Raw genomic sequence first — 16548 nt, forward strand, 5'->3', positions numbered from 1 at the left:
TAACAAAAGTTTCGACATTAAACAAAGTACAAAGAGTAGTTGCTTATCGTTTGCGACTTGACTCACATTGCTCCAAACAACCCATGGAGTGAAATTAAAGTTCACAATTCCAAATTCAATTTGAACACCGCACACAAATCTTGCATTAATACTGTGTAGGAAGCTATGAACTTATATTAAGACTATACACCCAATCACAGATCAACAAGGAAATCTTTATGGCAGCAGAGGACTGAACAATGCCCTAATTCCAGTGGAGTCAAAATACCACATCTATCTGAATCCATACCATCAACTAACAAAGCTAATATACATTAATGTTCAAGGCCGATCACCTTCGACTACTTCATCCTGGCAATCCACTCTAAAACACATCTCTAATTCAATCCCATCAGCAACAGGAATGGTAAAGAAGCCACACTCATGCACGTCACAAGTGTTAGAAGTAGAATGCTGACACTTCTGTAGAATTAATGTGAAATACAACAAGGATGCACGTAACCCCGACACATCCATTCCTTAACGCTGGAATAGACTATTCTTGACCAATGCTCAGAAGAAACGTAGTGAGGCCGATCAAGACCACACTGCCTAGCTACCAACGCTGTCTCATAGACACGATACCTGATCTCACCATAACTATATTTCTCCCTGCTCTTCTTCGATTTCATTCTCATAAGTCATCCCCTGAACATTTACAGGGGTAATGGCAAGAACTCCTTCAGAGCAGCCAAGGCATTTCCGCAAGACAACCCACAATAAAAACAACACTTCACTGCAACTGCAGGCATGGGACTGACATGGCATTTAATCCCTCCTGCAGCGTCACACTTGGTGGAATCTGGGAAACAGCTGTCAAAAGTCTGAAATATCACCTCATAGGTGTGATAGTTACTTATTGCTTCACCTACGATAAACAGGCCACTCTTACAAAGCATACGTCCTCTCAACATAGTTAAATAATAAACCTTCTGACAATTCTTGAGCAACTACAATATTTTCTTGCGTAATTAATACCCTAGCATAACTTAGGTATGTCTATATTTTTGCTCAACAGTAATAAAAGAATGAATCTTATAGGAAATTTGTGTTTGAAGATATTCATGCAAGCAAAAGTATTAATAGCAATAATGCCAATTCCTAAATGAGGTCTTTGGAGCCATCCTATCTGCTACGTCATACCTAATGCAAGATCTTGGAACACCTTGAGCGAGATATGAAAATTTAAGCAAGTAAACAGTCAATCTCATAAAAAAGTATATTTTCCATAGTACTATCAATCATACACATTGAAATGAAGGGTCAACCAGTGATACCTGTTGAGCCATATTCAAACCATTTTCATTACATGACAATGTCAATTCAAATTATGTACATTACCTCAAATGAACAATTCTCTGTTGGCCCTGGCTCTGTTAACTCCGATTTGGCTTCTTTTTTCAGAGTTATAATTTGTGTTACATGTTCAATATTTTCCTGTGGAAAAGAAGATATATTAGGTAAGCACGTAACACATTTCTACAAATACAGTCACCAACAAAAGAGCATGGTAATCCTTTACCTGCCAGTTTTACAGTTATTTTCAAAATTTTGCTAATGTTTATGGAAGGTTTTTACCAGGAGAGAATTCTTAAAACCAAAAGCTGTATTGCTATTGGTGTTACTATCCTTGCTCACACCTAATGTCATGGAAATGACAAGAATATTATCCAAATATTAACTGAGAAAAGTTTTCTAGGCATAACTACTAGTTTGAATTGGAGACATCTTGCACAGAATTTTGGAAGTAAGCAGCCACAGACACAAACAATAAATCATATGAACTGTTCTCATATGCCTTGAGACAATTCCATGTCAGTCAACATAATTTAATGCTTCCAAGTATAAAAATGAAAAAAAAACATCGGACATATTCCTGGGAAAGACGTGATGTGGGCAACACTCAAAGAAACTTCAAATGAAATGTTTTACGACTACGAGGATGTACATAGTGTTATGTGGGGATGAGAACACTATCAGTGCTGAGCCAGGAGTGTTGGCAAGTACATCTGCTGTTCCAGAACCTCTTTCATAATCTATGAGGATGTGATGAAAGGAAGATGCAATGAACATTCGGAGAGCTTTCATTTCTTATTATATGAATAGAAAGGAATAGGTCTTTTGACATTCAATGTATCACTAAACTTCTTTCCAACACAGTCCCTGTACCAGTACATGGTCTCCTTGCACATGTGCAATACAAAAAATCCTTCCCAACACAGTCAAAACTGCATTCATGTATTCATCCGTGTACTGCAGTCAGGCGTTCCTACTAACTCTTTGCATCGATCCCTGACGGTCGGAACTAGTCCGCAGTCTAAAGCATGTTGTCTTTGAATGGATTCTCGTTCATGAACTCCAAGGAACAGGAGTAACACAATCCAATAAATGCTGAAATGTGAAAGAGGAATACATTACATATAATGTTTCCTTGATGTTACCTCTCAGCAACAACAAATAGCTTAGCGCAAGTTTTAAAACTGTTAAAAGGGAATCAGACACACGCAAGGTATGTATTTTATTTAAATATTAACTAATGTAATATTTCTATAATTATACAATTTAAAGGTTTGTAATTTTGACCTATTATGCAAAATTTTGATGTTAGACCTATAAACAATTTTTTATTTCTGTTGACATAACCTACATTTTATTTCTGTGAACACAAAATATGAAATAAAGTAAGAGAACAGGAACACTTGTATGTTTCAGACTTCTCCAAATTCCTCATAGTTCATGAACACAATACTGTACATAAATAACTAAAGAAAGATATTTAATTTCTGTTACCTAAGTAATTTTCATTTCTTTTTCTTTTTGCAAAAAATAGTACCTCCTCTTCTTCAATGGGTCAAGGTTGTAAAAAATCATTGTCAGTATCCATCCTAACCTCAGTAACGTAACAGCTGATAAATTTATTAATGGGAGAAGTGCGTACAATGTGCATACAAAACAGATGATTAAGGAAATCCAAAGAAATCAGCGTACAGCAGAGGTGTATCTGTGCATGCTCGGTGCACTGTATTCTTTGGTGTTCACAATGGTCCCTGCTTCACTTGCGGTTGCCTGTACTTCCAAGCTTTCATGCTTTACAAAGGTAAAAATTAAGTGTATCCCCCTAATTCAATACATCATACAATTCCATCATTAGATGGAGTAATCAAATTCAAACATGTTTCGGCTCGTTTGAGCCATCTTCAGTGAAACAAAGGGAGGGGTTGAAATAATTTACATAATACAAGCTAAAAATGTGCCAAAAAACATAATGAAGGAACAAATGAAAAAACAAAACAGACATGACGAAAACAAGAACAGCACAATATACAATATTTACATCATCATGTTGAGCACAAAACAACTCACTGCAATAAAATTCAGTGAAAACAGGGGCTAATATAAATCATAATTGAAACTAAAAGCTGTGTTAACCTAAGAAAAAAAGAAATGAAAACAAATGATACAGATGGAAACGAACAATAAGTGCACATAGCAAAGTTGCAGACCTTTTAGTTAACAAAATATTGGTTTTATAACAACTCAAAACAGGATGAAATCAATGTATTGAAACCTGTTTATTCACAAAAGAATAAAACAAAGGACCATTGCTCTTATACTAATTAATTTAAAAAACATTGTTGCAAACATTAATATAAAGCAAACACAAACATAATCACCTAAAAAACGAAATCACTGACATGCCTTCCCATTTGCTGGCCTCACCCAACACTTCCCACTGGGATTCATATACTTGAGCAAAACTTGAATAGTTTCTTCCTCATACTCCATCACAACAGCAAAGAAGTCTTTTTTTTTTTCTGCTAGACTTTGCTGTAGCAGTTAAATAATCAAGCAAAGAGTCACTTGGTTCAATTTTAGTATCGTCCTTGCTGCTTAATAAGGATCCAGACTTCACATCTGTTTCCTCATCCTCTTCTTCTTGAATATGATGGAGTAAAACTGAAATCTTCTTGTTGAAAGGTTACAGATACACCTTCTTTAATGGGAGGCTCGGAATAGGCAACGACCATCCAGGAATGACGATGATATGAAGAGGACTGTTACAATCCATTAGACGTGTTTATTATAACTTGCCACGATTTGACCATTCGCCAAACAGTCCTTTTCAAAGTTCCCCTAACACCTTCAACTGCTCCTTTGCCATCGGAAGTGGCAAAAAAATTCCAGTCACCAGAAATGTTGAAGTCAGACTGAAAATGTGTGACATTTAACAATGTGAAGCGGTTCTTGAACTGTGCAGCACAGCCATCAGAGAAAATCTTCACATGATGAACAGTTGGAACTTTTAGCTTCAAGTCTTGTAGTAAGGTTTTAAGAAATGCCCAAACAGAATATCTTCTGTATGACAAGTCATCACTTATAATGGCATAATTGCACATATTTAAACACGGTAACCAAACAACAGCAGTGAAAATGGTGGTTTAACTCACAGCAGTGTAGTTCTCTGCAAACATCTTCAAAGTGTTTTCTTTTCACATAACTGTCAAGTGCATCCGTATTTTCTTCACACATTCAGGTACAGTTCCTGTTTCAATGACAATTTGAGGATGTCCTTCCACATCTTTCCATTGTGGCCATTTAATTTCATTACTGATTCTCTCGTCATCACAAATTATATTTTGAACAGAATTGCAGGCTGACTTACATTTTGCACATATTCCTGACATACAGTCAAAGCACAAGAGTGACTAATAAATCGTGTGCACTACGTGGAAATACGCCTACACTTTCCTCTAATGGTAATGACATAGAGGAAACGGGTGGGCGAAGCTCACAAGCTTCATCATTGCACGTTCCTGTACAGCTTCTTTCTTGCCAGTTTGAGCATTCTTAATGACTTTTTTTTCCTGGCTCAGTCCTGCTCATATCATCACAGAGATTATTTTATCATCATCAACATTATCTTTTGTTTCTTTATTGAGTCTTTTACCAGAATCTTTTCTAAATTTATGTACCTAGTAAGTTCAATCTTTTTCCAAATTCAGGTAATTCTTCAACGAACAGTTTTGCTACTACAGCTTTACGTTTTGCTGGACTGTTCGGTAAACCTCTCTTCACTTTGAAAACTGCTTTCCCTAATGATCTCCTGCTCCTATATGAACCCTTTGTTGGAGATGCATTGCTCAACTCACGTGCTGATTTTAACAATTCCTTGTGCCGCCTCTGTCTTATTCTATCTTGCTCTTGCTTTAACTTCACTTCATCACTTTGAAGTGCTTGTTTTTGTTTTTCCCTTCGTAATTAAAATCTTTCTCGCTCTTGGATTAGGTACGCTTTTTACTTTTCTGGATCCTGTTTAAGTTTTTCTCTAAATGCCCATGATGTCTCAGTGGACGACATTATTGATTGATCTGCAACAATGTGAATTATTAGGACCACTGCCTCAAATAAACAAACACATAAACTTAACTTGCATGAGGTGTAACACAGTCACAGAAAAATTCTGTGATATGGTAAAGTTATGGTCACATACACAATACATTTCTAAGTATAAAACAGTTATGTTATAAAAATAAATTAGAATAATAAAATCCAGTTCATGTGACTAATCTCACATTCATAAAATTTCCCATTTAAGTCACTCTAATGCAACATAAATAAAAAAGTTTTCTGACGGGTGTGTGAAATTTGATATTAGGTCAAGATCATACAGCGCAATTTATTTTGAGTACAAAATATTCATGCTACAAACAAAAGTTTCTATTGTAATATGTAAAGCATGTGGATAACTTCACATTCAGAAAGTTTCATATTAGTAAGTTAATTACTTTCCAGTGAGCAAAATAATATCAAGTACTGTGTTGTGCGTGTAAAACTTATGAACATTATATTTTAATTTAGTGCCACGTACTTGTAAAGCTTACCTTATTTGCTCAAAAATTTCACAGTAGATTCTTGAACCGCTATATAGCAAGCCTGACACAAACAACAATTGAGAAGCCAAACAACAGATGATCAGTGTAGCCAACATGTGAGGTGCCTTTTCCCTTTTTATCAGCAGTAATATGAAAGCTGCAGTGAAATATGTATATAAAATAAATAAGTTAATATTTTAATGAAATTAACAGCTTATATGATAGAAGAATTCTTCTGCTTTAAAATTTGACAAATTAAAACTATATTGAAATAAAGATATTTTTTACCTCAGAGGTCCTTTTACATGGAATGACCCTTGTTGCACTCCTCTGGGGCAATGATTAACGACTGACAGATGAAATGATATTGGAGAGTGTTGCTGGAATGGAAGATGACAGGAAAAACTAGAGTACCGAGATCAACTGTACAGCCTCCTCTTTGTCCAGCACAAATCTCACATGGAGTGACCGGGATTTGAACCACGGAAGTCAGCAGTGAGAGGCCGACACACTGCTGCCTGAGCCATAGAGGCATAGAATGCACTCCTGTCTCCCTAGTAAATGCTAGAGGCCAATTGGCCACTTTGTGGCCCCAATCTGGGGGCTTACGCCATCAGAACCCTTTCACTAACCCATGAACAATGACTTTGTCACTAGCCAGACCCAAATATGTACATCAATACTGGTGTTTGTAGGTCCTAAGTGTTGTGTAGTGCACTGTCACGTATTTCCAGATAAAGAAACTTACCACGCCCAAATGCTCATGCTACAAGTAGTGACTGCTGGTGTTAGTGTTGAGTAAGCACACAGTAAATTTTGCCCCTGCCAAATTTATTCAGCTACTAGGGGTTAACTCTTTTGCTGCCCTACTTTTAAACTGAACACTTACAGAAAAATGTAATTCTTTTCATATTTTCCGAATGAACTGAAACTTTATTTGTTTAAGGGTCAGTGATTTTCAACACCATTGCACCATTTTTAGCTCTGGCAAACTGGCAGTGACATTTGACCTTGAAACACATATTACTGTGATACATCTCTGAACATGGAACTGGACACATTGCAGGCTGTTCTGGGCAATTCTTACAAAAAATACTGTCCGTTTTCTCTTGCACAGTCCCTTTCCTTTCTGTGAACATTTTGCTGGTAATATGGAACAAACAACACAATTAGGTTTGTGACTCTCGTCCTGCTGCTCCCCAAGAAAGTGCCTCTCCGTCAGGCGCTTGAGGTATGTAATCAGAAGGTCTTCCTCATTTTGCCCGCAGACTGCACTGATACTCTTGTAGAAGTCCCATTATGACAGAATTTCTGCAGTCAGGAGCACTAATTGCCCTTTTTTGAAGCTTTTTGTACAATATTCTTCCATTCATTAGTGCAGTTCCTTTGTCATCACTAATATCCCGCCAGTCCAATACAAAATGAAAATCTTCCTCATTGGCACTTTCTTCCGAACAATCATTATGCACATCATCACTTGTTTCATTGTCCAAATTTACTGAACAGTCTAAATCAGAATCGGCCAATAAAAGATTGAAGATTATTTTACTGTCTTTACTGAGTGAAGCCTGCTATCGGCCAGACAGCTGACAGGAATGTTGGCGGGCGGGTGGGCAAGTGAAAGATACGAAATAAACATAGGTCAAATATTGGCGGCAACGTTTTGAAACAATGCTTAGTACATAGTCAATACATGACTATACTTGTCTGTATCCTTAAATGCGCCTTTATTAAAGAAGCATGGAAACTATAGCTGGAAATACCAAGTCCACAAAAATCAATTACTGCATTGAATGTCTTAGGCAAAAAAGTTGACAAAAGTCAACTTCCGCAGTTAGAGAGTTAAATTCTGATCTCTATAAAGCTATCTGGAATGAGACTTACAAGTGAAGCATTTCCTGTTCCTTCAAGCCAAGCTGGTTCTTCTTTGATCTTTATTTCCAGGTCCATTTCACACTGCAAGTGAAGTAGTTAGAAGGTACCGGGATTGTTGATTACTTCCAATGACCTTACCTAAAAAACAGGCCAAGAAAATATATTATCATTTTCTGTCATTATTATCTAGGTTATTTGTCAACAGATTAAGCAACAAGCTTGTAATACTACACGATTGTCAATATCATAATTACAGCAAAAAGACATCAAATTTTACATGACTGTTGATATCGTGGTCATTTCTATAGAGTCACAAGTTCTCTATGACTGACACTACGACCATAGCCAAGGACCTCCAGTCTTACATGACTGTCAATACAGTGGTGATCACCTAATTTAACATGACTGAAGATATCATGATGACTGATAGTACGATCATAGCCAACAACCCCCAGTTTTACACGGCAGCTGATATCGCAATCATAAAGTTTTACATAGAAATGAAACCACAGTAAGAAGAGTTTTCAATTTAAAAATTCAAGGTAACTAACTGAAACTCACCGAACAATTCCCAGTGCCTATCAAACTTTTGCTTTTCAGGATCAAGTTCACAAACAGACCTCATCTCAACAAGTCATTTAACTATCACTTTATCTGAGACCCGTTCTATCCATGTGATAAACAACAACTTCTGATAACACCACATTTCAAAGGCTTCAACTCTATTTTCCTCAGCAACAGTTATTATCCATGTTTCACTTCCATACAGTGCCATACTCTAATATTTTCAATCTGCTGAACCAAAGGAACATTATGGAGAAAAGTTTTGGAGTTCAGGCAGGATTTAGTGATGATATTTGTAGATATTGGGAAGGCATATGACAGTGTACCACGGCAACTGGTCTTCGATGCATTCATAAAAAATGAAGACAGGCAGAGCAGACCAAATAATAAAAGCCATACATGAAAAGTGAGCAGTAGTATGACAACTATGATAGGATAAACAAACTGGTTCAATGTTGAAACAGAATTTCAACAACGATGTGTATTATCACCATTACTCTTCATTACAGTCATGGATGAAATCCACAAGAGAATACAACAAGAAATGGGAAGAAAAAAAAGACAAAGGCCTTAGTCTTTGCAGATGACACTGTAACATGGGGAGAAGATGATATGTAAGTACAAGAACAAGTTACTGTATTGAATCAGAAGGCAGAGGAATATGCAATAAAATAAGTGCGGAGAAGTGTACAACAGTAGGGGTGATGAGAGGTAATAGAGAAGAGGAGAGAATATTGAAGTAAATGGAAGACCATTAGAAGTTGTGGAAAAATTCAAGTATTTGTGGAGTACACTTACAGAAGATGAGAAAATAATATATAATAATTGTTATTTGCTTTACATCCCACTACCTACCATTTTTACAAATTTCGGAGACACCCAGGTGCTGGAATTTAGTTTCACAGGAATTCTTATATGCCAGTAAATCTACCCACATGAGGTTGATGTATATTTGCACCTTCAAATACCTACAGACTAAGCCACGTTTGAACTTGCCAAGTTGGGGTCAGAAGGCGAACGCCTCAACCATCTGAGCCATTCAGCCCGGTGATGATGGGGAAATAAACAGAGAAACTGGAAAGAGAACTGAACAATTTTTATCAATGTGTGAGATTTATAGTGTGGGACTGGAATGTGCTAAAGAAATGCAAGAAAATTCTGTACCCAATGTGTTACGCTCCAATTTTGATATACACGAGAGCACATGGACAGCAACAAAACAGGATGAAAGCAGAATCCAAGCAGTCAAAGTGAAATTCCTTGCAAGAATAATAGGGAAGACATGAAGGGATGAAAGAAAAAACATAGAAATTAGGGAGAGAATTGGAATTCCTAAACTGCAGGACAAGGTAGACGCCAGTAACCTGAAACTGTATGGACACATCATGTGAATGGAGAAAGAGAGAGTTGCAAAGACAGTATTTTGAGAGAAAATAATAGGAGAAAGGCAACAGGGAATGTCCAGAAAGAGGTGGATGGATACCATGAAGGAGAGTACAGAGAAGAGAGGAGTAAAAGTAGATGTATTGAAGGAAGGGAGGGAGTGGTGGAGAGATAGAAAACTGAGGAGGTCGTTGATTCACAACTCAATCCAGAAGACTGGAAATGGGAAATGAAGAAGAAGAATCTGTTCAACGGAAGACGAAAATTTATACAACACTGCTTTCAGCTCATTTCATTGAACAATGCTACCAAACTTTATTTATTGGTCTGTTCATGTCATGTCTAATGACAGAACCGAGGGGTGCTTACCACAGCGCCCCTTGAAGGGGGTTCGATATCAGACAATTGGATTAAATGTTTAGCAGTTTTTATTGTTCCCCTGGTGGTATGAAACTTGTCTGTGTTGAATACCTCGAGAGGTGCCTCACCTAAATCATTTCATTCAACAGCAGTGTTTGTCAGTCAATGATATTTTACTGTAGAAGTGTACAAACTGCAATGACAATGAACACATGTAATATGGGCTTCATTCCTGTGGAAAACTGCGTTGATTGCCAAGGAACAGATTTCTGTATATACACGTATCTATTCACGAAACTATGATCAAATGTATTTTGTATATATCAACGTAGGGGACACTTCCAACGTGTGCTATGTTTATTCGTTCTGGTCATCAATGGTTACTCCATTAACATATTATTGGTTTTACATGCTCCAGCATTTGCTTAACCCTAGACCGGGCACGATGGTTGCTTTTTGTCAACCAGCATGCTATTTTAGGCCGTAATTCCTAGAACTGTCAGTCTTTCAGCACCTCGCAACTAATACCTTTGCACTCACTCTCGACCTTCCGCTCAGTCGAGTTTCGACAACAGTGGAAATGATATGTGTGTAATTACTTTGAGCAAACTCTTGGAACCCGAAACTGGTTGAAAAAGTCAACCGCACGTCTGGTCATGTAAGTATAATTTATTATTTAGAATATCCATTCCTCCGTACTTTTCAAGTAATTAGGCAAAGTCAAGCATAATTACACGTAGTATATTTCTATTTTAGGTCTCGTTTTGTCAATGATGAAGACATACCTGATATTTTGAGCCAGTTGTCCAACGAAATAGAGGACTCTGCCTCAGATTTTTTGGATGGGGAGGAGGAAATTATAAATATATTGGATCAGGATCATAACAGTGATAAGGAGCAGAATGCCAATTCAGACAGTGAGATCTATGAAGACGATAACGAAAGGGAATTTATTTTCGAGAGAGATGGATGAACAATGTGGTCCACAATGCACTTTTGAAAACTTATTTCGAGGGTAAAAGCAAGGAATATTGTAAAAATACTGCCAGGACTGGAAGAGGAGGCGAGGAAGGTATCAACAGAAACTGACTGTTTTATGCAGTTGATAAACCCTGAGATGGTCGATGAACTATTATACTGGACTAATTTGTACATTTCTAGGAAGCGCGAGGAGATTTGCGAACCACAGTAATATTATGGCATTGCTCAGGGTATAAGATGTGAAAGATTTCATGGACATGGCAACAAAGTTTATCTTTCATCCAGTCATTTTTTTGCTATTTTATCAGACCACTTCAATATATAACTGTGCAAATATTAAAATATGACCATTATATTAAGATAATTATATACCTACTGCTTAACATATTTTAAAAGGCGCAGTATTCATGTCCCTATCAGAATTAGTTCACTTACATAAGTTTTTAATTTTATTTGGAGAATAACACTGAAAGAAAAGAATAAACACCATTAAAAGAAATGTTCATGTGATTGGAAGCCTGTAAACAACTGAAAACATAACTCGTTGACAAATTCAACCGCGTTCCCGGTATTGTGACAGAAATTGGCACGCCCGGTCTAGGGTTAATGAGAAAATGGGAAACCATGGAAAACAATATTCATGGCTACCAGTGGTGGTATTGGAATCATGCCAACTCACCGTAACTTGCCCCTAACCACGCAGCCAACTCACTCGGTCCTGAAGAAGTTCCTTAACACACCGATAAATATCAGGAAATATCTTATTAAAGAGAGGCAGGCTACTGTTAAGATAAAACATGAGGAATAAATACTGGATATAGCTGTTGTGGGGTAATCAGGGCCGGATTAAGGGGGCTAAAGGGGCTGTAGCTCCAGGCCCCGCGTGCAAAGGGGTCCCGCCCCTTGGCTGAACCTAAAATTGTATAAAAAGGCCTGCTTCTCCACCTCCGTGCATGTATATGAATATTTATGCTCAGAAAATATCAAACACGCACTCTTCCTTCCTTCTTATTAGCTGTCCGCGTTAGTATTTCATCACTGCTAGAATCAATTACGGTCCGGAGATACAAATCCTCACTACTTATGCACTGTAATTATTGTAAAGGATATTGTTGACGAAAACTTAAACCTGGCAGCTTGCGAGTACGAGCAGAGGGGAAAGGGGGTAAGAGGTCTAGGAAGAGAGTGGGAGGGGACAGGGGAAGCACGATGGAATGCGCATGCTATACTATATCTTGACCTGTGTTCCTTTAGATGTCATTGCAAATTGTACAATCATTCATTTCATTTCAATACCTGCCACAAGCGAAGATTCATGCACCACTGATGGCGACGGTAGTGTTGTTAAATACATTGGAGAAAAAAATAGGCAAGCTTTGGTTGAAAAGAGTTACTATTGGCTGAAATGGACCTAGATTACAATTATAATATATTTTAACTATATTTCTGTATTTTTTGATGCGAGGCTGCTGACGAAGGAAGAAGAAAACGTTACTTAGTCACAGCACTTGTAGATATACATAACGCAGATATTTGAATTTGCTGACTGGGACACTTTCTCTTAGCCGATATTTCTACTGGTTGACATTCGGGTGATCGATACTTTACTGCAGGCAGGAATGAGTTTGCTAATGATATAGCGAAGGATATTGTAGTATTTTGACTTGTACTACTTTTTTACAAGTCATAATAATACAATGTCCTTCGTTATCTCATAATATCACTTGTGCTAGCTTTTTACATGTTGATTTAGTTTTAAATTTGAGATTTTAAATTCATGTAATGGCAATAAGATAATGGGAATGAGATCGTAGTAAGTTTTGTTTTGTATGTCAATTTCATAGTGATGATGAGACAAATGTAAAATATGTTTTGGCATCATTTCAAGGTCTCAAGAAATCCCTATGGATGAATGGGAAGAACACTTCAAAGGCGTCTAGAATCTGGAAAATGAAACCCAGGCGTTCCCTGCAATCAACATGACTCCAGATGGAAATGTAATCCAGGTTACATTTGATGAAGTCAGAGCAACTATGAATCAGTTGAAAGTCAAGAGAGCTCCCGGCCCAGATGGTATTCACACAGAACATCTTAAAGATCTGGAACTATACCTGAGGAATGCCGGAGATCATCAGTGAAAATCCTATACAAGGGAAAAGGACAGACAAATGATCCCAATTCTTATTGGAAAACAACATCCTCAAAATATTTATGAAGAAATTACAAGATTCTGTAACAATCCCGGAATGCCAATTTGGATTCATGCCTGGAAGAAGCACACTTCACGCTGTAAAATACCTGTTATAGGATATAGAAGAAGCATTAAGATTACCCAAAGGAATGTACTATGAAGTGGATATTTCACGAAGGCTTTTGACTCAGTGAATAGAGAAATCCTCCCAACGAAGATAAAAAACATGATCAGTGAAGCTCATCCTCTTATTAAGTTGCCAAATAACATCTTGATGGTGAACTACATAGAGAATGAAGATGCAGTCGACACTTTGGACCCAATCGGACAAACGAATGGAGTACTGAAGGGTGACCCCATTAGCCCTTTACTGTTCAACATTACCACTGTCAACATCACGAATATAGTAAAATCTTCACCCCCACATGACAGTTATCCTCTATGCACATGACATGGTACTAGGATCATCAAACAAAGACAGCTTAGAGTTTTTAGAGTTAGAAAAGTGGGTTAATGAAAATCAGCTCACGATCAATCTTCAGAAGACGGTACAATTGACCTTTAGAAAAGGACAGAGACCTTCAACAAAAGACACTCTTACTCTATGTAACAACGATCTAACAACAGTCTGCAAATTTAAGTACTCTTCAAACCACAGCACTGTCCTTTAATTACCACACAGAAGAAAGAGCTGCGGCAGCGACAAGGGCCATCTACAAGATAAAAGATCTCGCAGCATTATCTACGGCAATAATGTTATTCCACACAGTAATATCACCTGTCCTGTCTTACGGATTGGAATTAATTTGGGATCATCTCAAACTCAGAGATCTCAAAAGGATAGAGAAAGTAAAGGCATGCTTTCTTAAATGTACTTTACGAGTTGGAAAATCGGCTCCATCGTGTCTAGTGTATCAATTGGCCAAAGAAACCTTTTACATTCAGGACCTCAGAATGCAACTCCATCTGCCATCTACTGGAGCTTACAATGAACATCTATGCAGAAGGGAAGAAAAGAAAAAGGAAATCAACCCCGACTTTTATACCTCAGATGCCATGTTGGAGAGAAACTGGGCCAAAGAAAATCAAGATCAAAGACATCTCATAACACGTCTCTCCATTCATGGTATTTACCAAAAGATATGCACTGTGAAGTCTTTTCATAATCCAGATGACAATTTTATATGCGTTATATGTGGCAAACAGTGTGACAGGTATCACATCACAACTTGCAACAAGAGAATCATGTCGATAACAGAATATTTGCCTGCTGTCATTTCTTGATGGATACAGTACTTTTGCATTCATCTCTTGGCACAGGCCAGAGTAAAGTGTAGCTTCCACCGAAGTCCCAGTCAACATCCATGGCTGTGACAATATGGAAGTTGCTGGGGTATGGGCAGTGCTTAGTAATGACATTCAGAGCATGACTAGTGTATTTGAATGTTATGAAAGGTGCTGCTCATAGGGTCAGTCATGCTGCGATAGTACTTTCTGACCCAGTGAGGAAAGCAATGGCAAATTACCTCACTCGTCTTGCCTAGTACACCTCATTTTGGTGCTGCCATTGGTTTTTGGGGTTTCCTTATAACTGCATAACCTTTGGTGATGCTATTTGAGGATCCAGCCAGCCTCTGGGCTGATGACTTAACAGACAGACAGAAGTGAATATTGTAAATCCTAATGCCCATTCAAGTGCCCCTAATATTAATAATTATGAAATATTAACATGAAAAATAGAGAAAAATTGTAGTCTATTTCAACACTTCCATATTTATCAATTTGAGTGGAAGTAGTTCTATAACGACTTCAGTATGCTAGGCTTACGTGATGTTATGAAGATGGGCACCACATTTTTAAATAGCCCAGGGTCCCCAAACATCTTAATCCGGCACTGGGGGGTAATGATACATAACAAAACTGATATGCCAAGAATTCTATACATTCAGATAAGCTTACAGACACCCTAAACGAAACAACTCGGAAGATTCCAAGCCCTACTACCATCTTTTGCAGCCCTACAGTGTAAAAAACACAACAACATTTACAGCGTCACTTTTACATTGCACACAAAGGTAAATAACACATCAACACAATAAATACTTACAATTATACACGAAATCTTACAATTTCTTTCTATTGTACGCGCACTTTTTAGTGATATATTTTTGTATTGGGTTCAGGAGTATGCAGGGAGCACTGCCGGTTCCGGTAGTACCGCCAACTGAATGGAAATGAAATCTGAATTGAATCGATAATATGATCGATCAATATGAATTTTCTAAACTTATATTATCTTACGCCAACAACTGTGTCACACACACAACATATAATACTATATAACATTTTTCGATCCGAAACTTGTTTCTAGCATGAATTTTATAGTTTGGCTTTGCTGTGTAAACGACAACAGTACGAGTACGTAAACTGTACGCCAGATGTCGCACAGCGATCATAAGCGATTCTTAGTTTGTGTTTCAAAGATTGTATTGTATTGTATTGTATTTTATTTCGTCCAACTGATCATACAGTGATACGGGACACGTCAATAACCGAAGTCGACTGATTCAGCACTAGTGAGTAAATCTATCGCTAAAAAGTGCGCAGATAATAAATTCACCATCCTTAATTCTTCGGGTGCTTGGCACTTCAGAAAAATTACACATAACATTAAATCCAGATAACCGATTCAGTTAAACTGGGATACATACACTGTTAGAATACAAGAGGGGAAGACTTGCCGGCGATTGTAATGCAAAGGCTACGATTGTTCAAAAAGAACGCTAGTTATATAGGTATAAATTATTAATGCTTAAGTATAAATAACCTTCAAAATAGAGGTAGCTCGAAACATGTAGAAATCTGAAACTCAGAGAGATTAGTACCGTATTTCATTACTACGGTTCTCAACTGATATCTACAAGTTTGGCAAAAGTAAATGATTGAGACTTGAACATTACCGACAATATGGTAGAGCTTGTGGACACAGCGTAAAATGATAGAAATCGCAATTCCTCAATGAAGAAAGTCTAAAGAGAAGTAACACAGTTAACGGTACGGTACTACTGGCTTATAACAAACCTGTCACTTCGAAACCAAACCAGATATTGCGATGTAGCTTAATAGTAGTACATTATAACTTCGTATCACTTAAAACAAACCCTTTAAGAACAAATTTGCTATCTATCAGGCAGTAGAACAGGCTGCGTCTATAAACTGACAACTCCAGGGTATACGGACACTTCTTGATCGTTATTGGACTCCGCATAAATAGCCTCCGTC

General features: G+C 37.5%; 1 protein-coding gene across 1 annotated transcript in view; it reads right to left on the minus strand.

Moving 5' to 3' along the window:
* LOC136874640 (uncharacterized) overlaps positions 1 to 16320 on the minus strand; it is a 173335-nt gene extending 157015 nt beyond the window's left edge. The window contains exons 1-3 of the mRNA XM_068227902.1: positions 16227 to 16320; positions 7797 to 7925; positions 1381 to 1476 (exon numbers count right to left, since the gene is read on the minus strand). Coding sequence (XP_068084003.1) covers positions 1381 to 1476; positions 7797 to 7862 — 162 coding nt within the window. The 5' untranslated portion in view covers positions 7863 to 7925; positions 16227 to 16320. The remainder of the gene's footprint in view (positions 1 to 1380; positions 1477 to 7796; positions 7926 to 16226) is intronic.
* Positions 16321 to 16548: the final 228 nt, after the last annotated feature.

Source organism: Anabrus simplex, chromosome 5 (assembly GCF_040414725.1).
Source record: "Anabrus simplex isolate iqAnaSimp1 chromosome 5, ASM4041472v1, whole genome shotgun sequence".
NCBI lineage: Eukaryota > Metazoa > Arthropoda > Insecta > Orthoptera > Tettigoniidae > Anabrus > Anabrus simplex.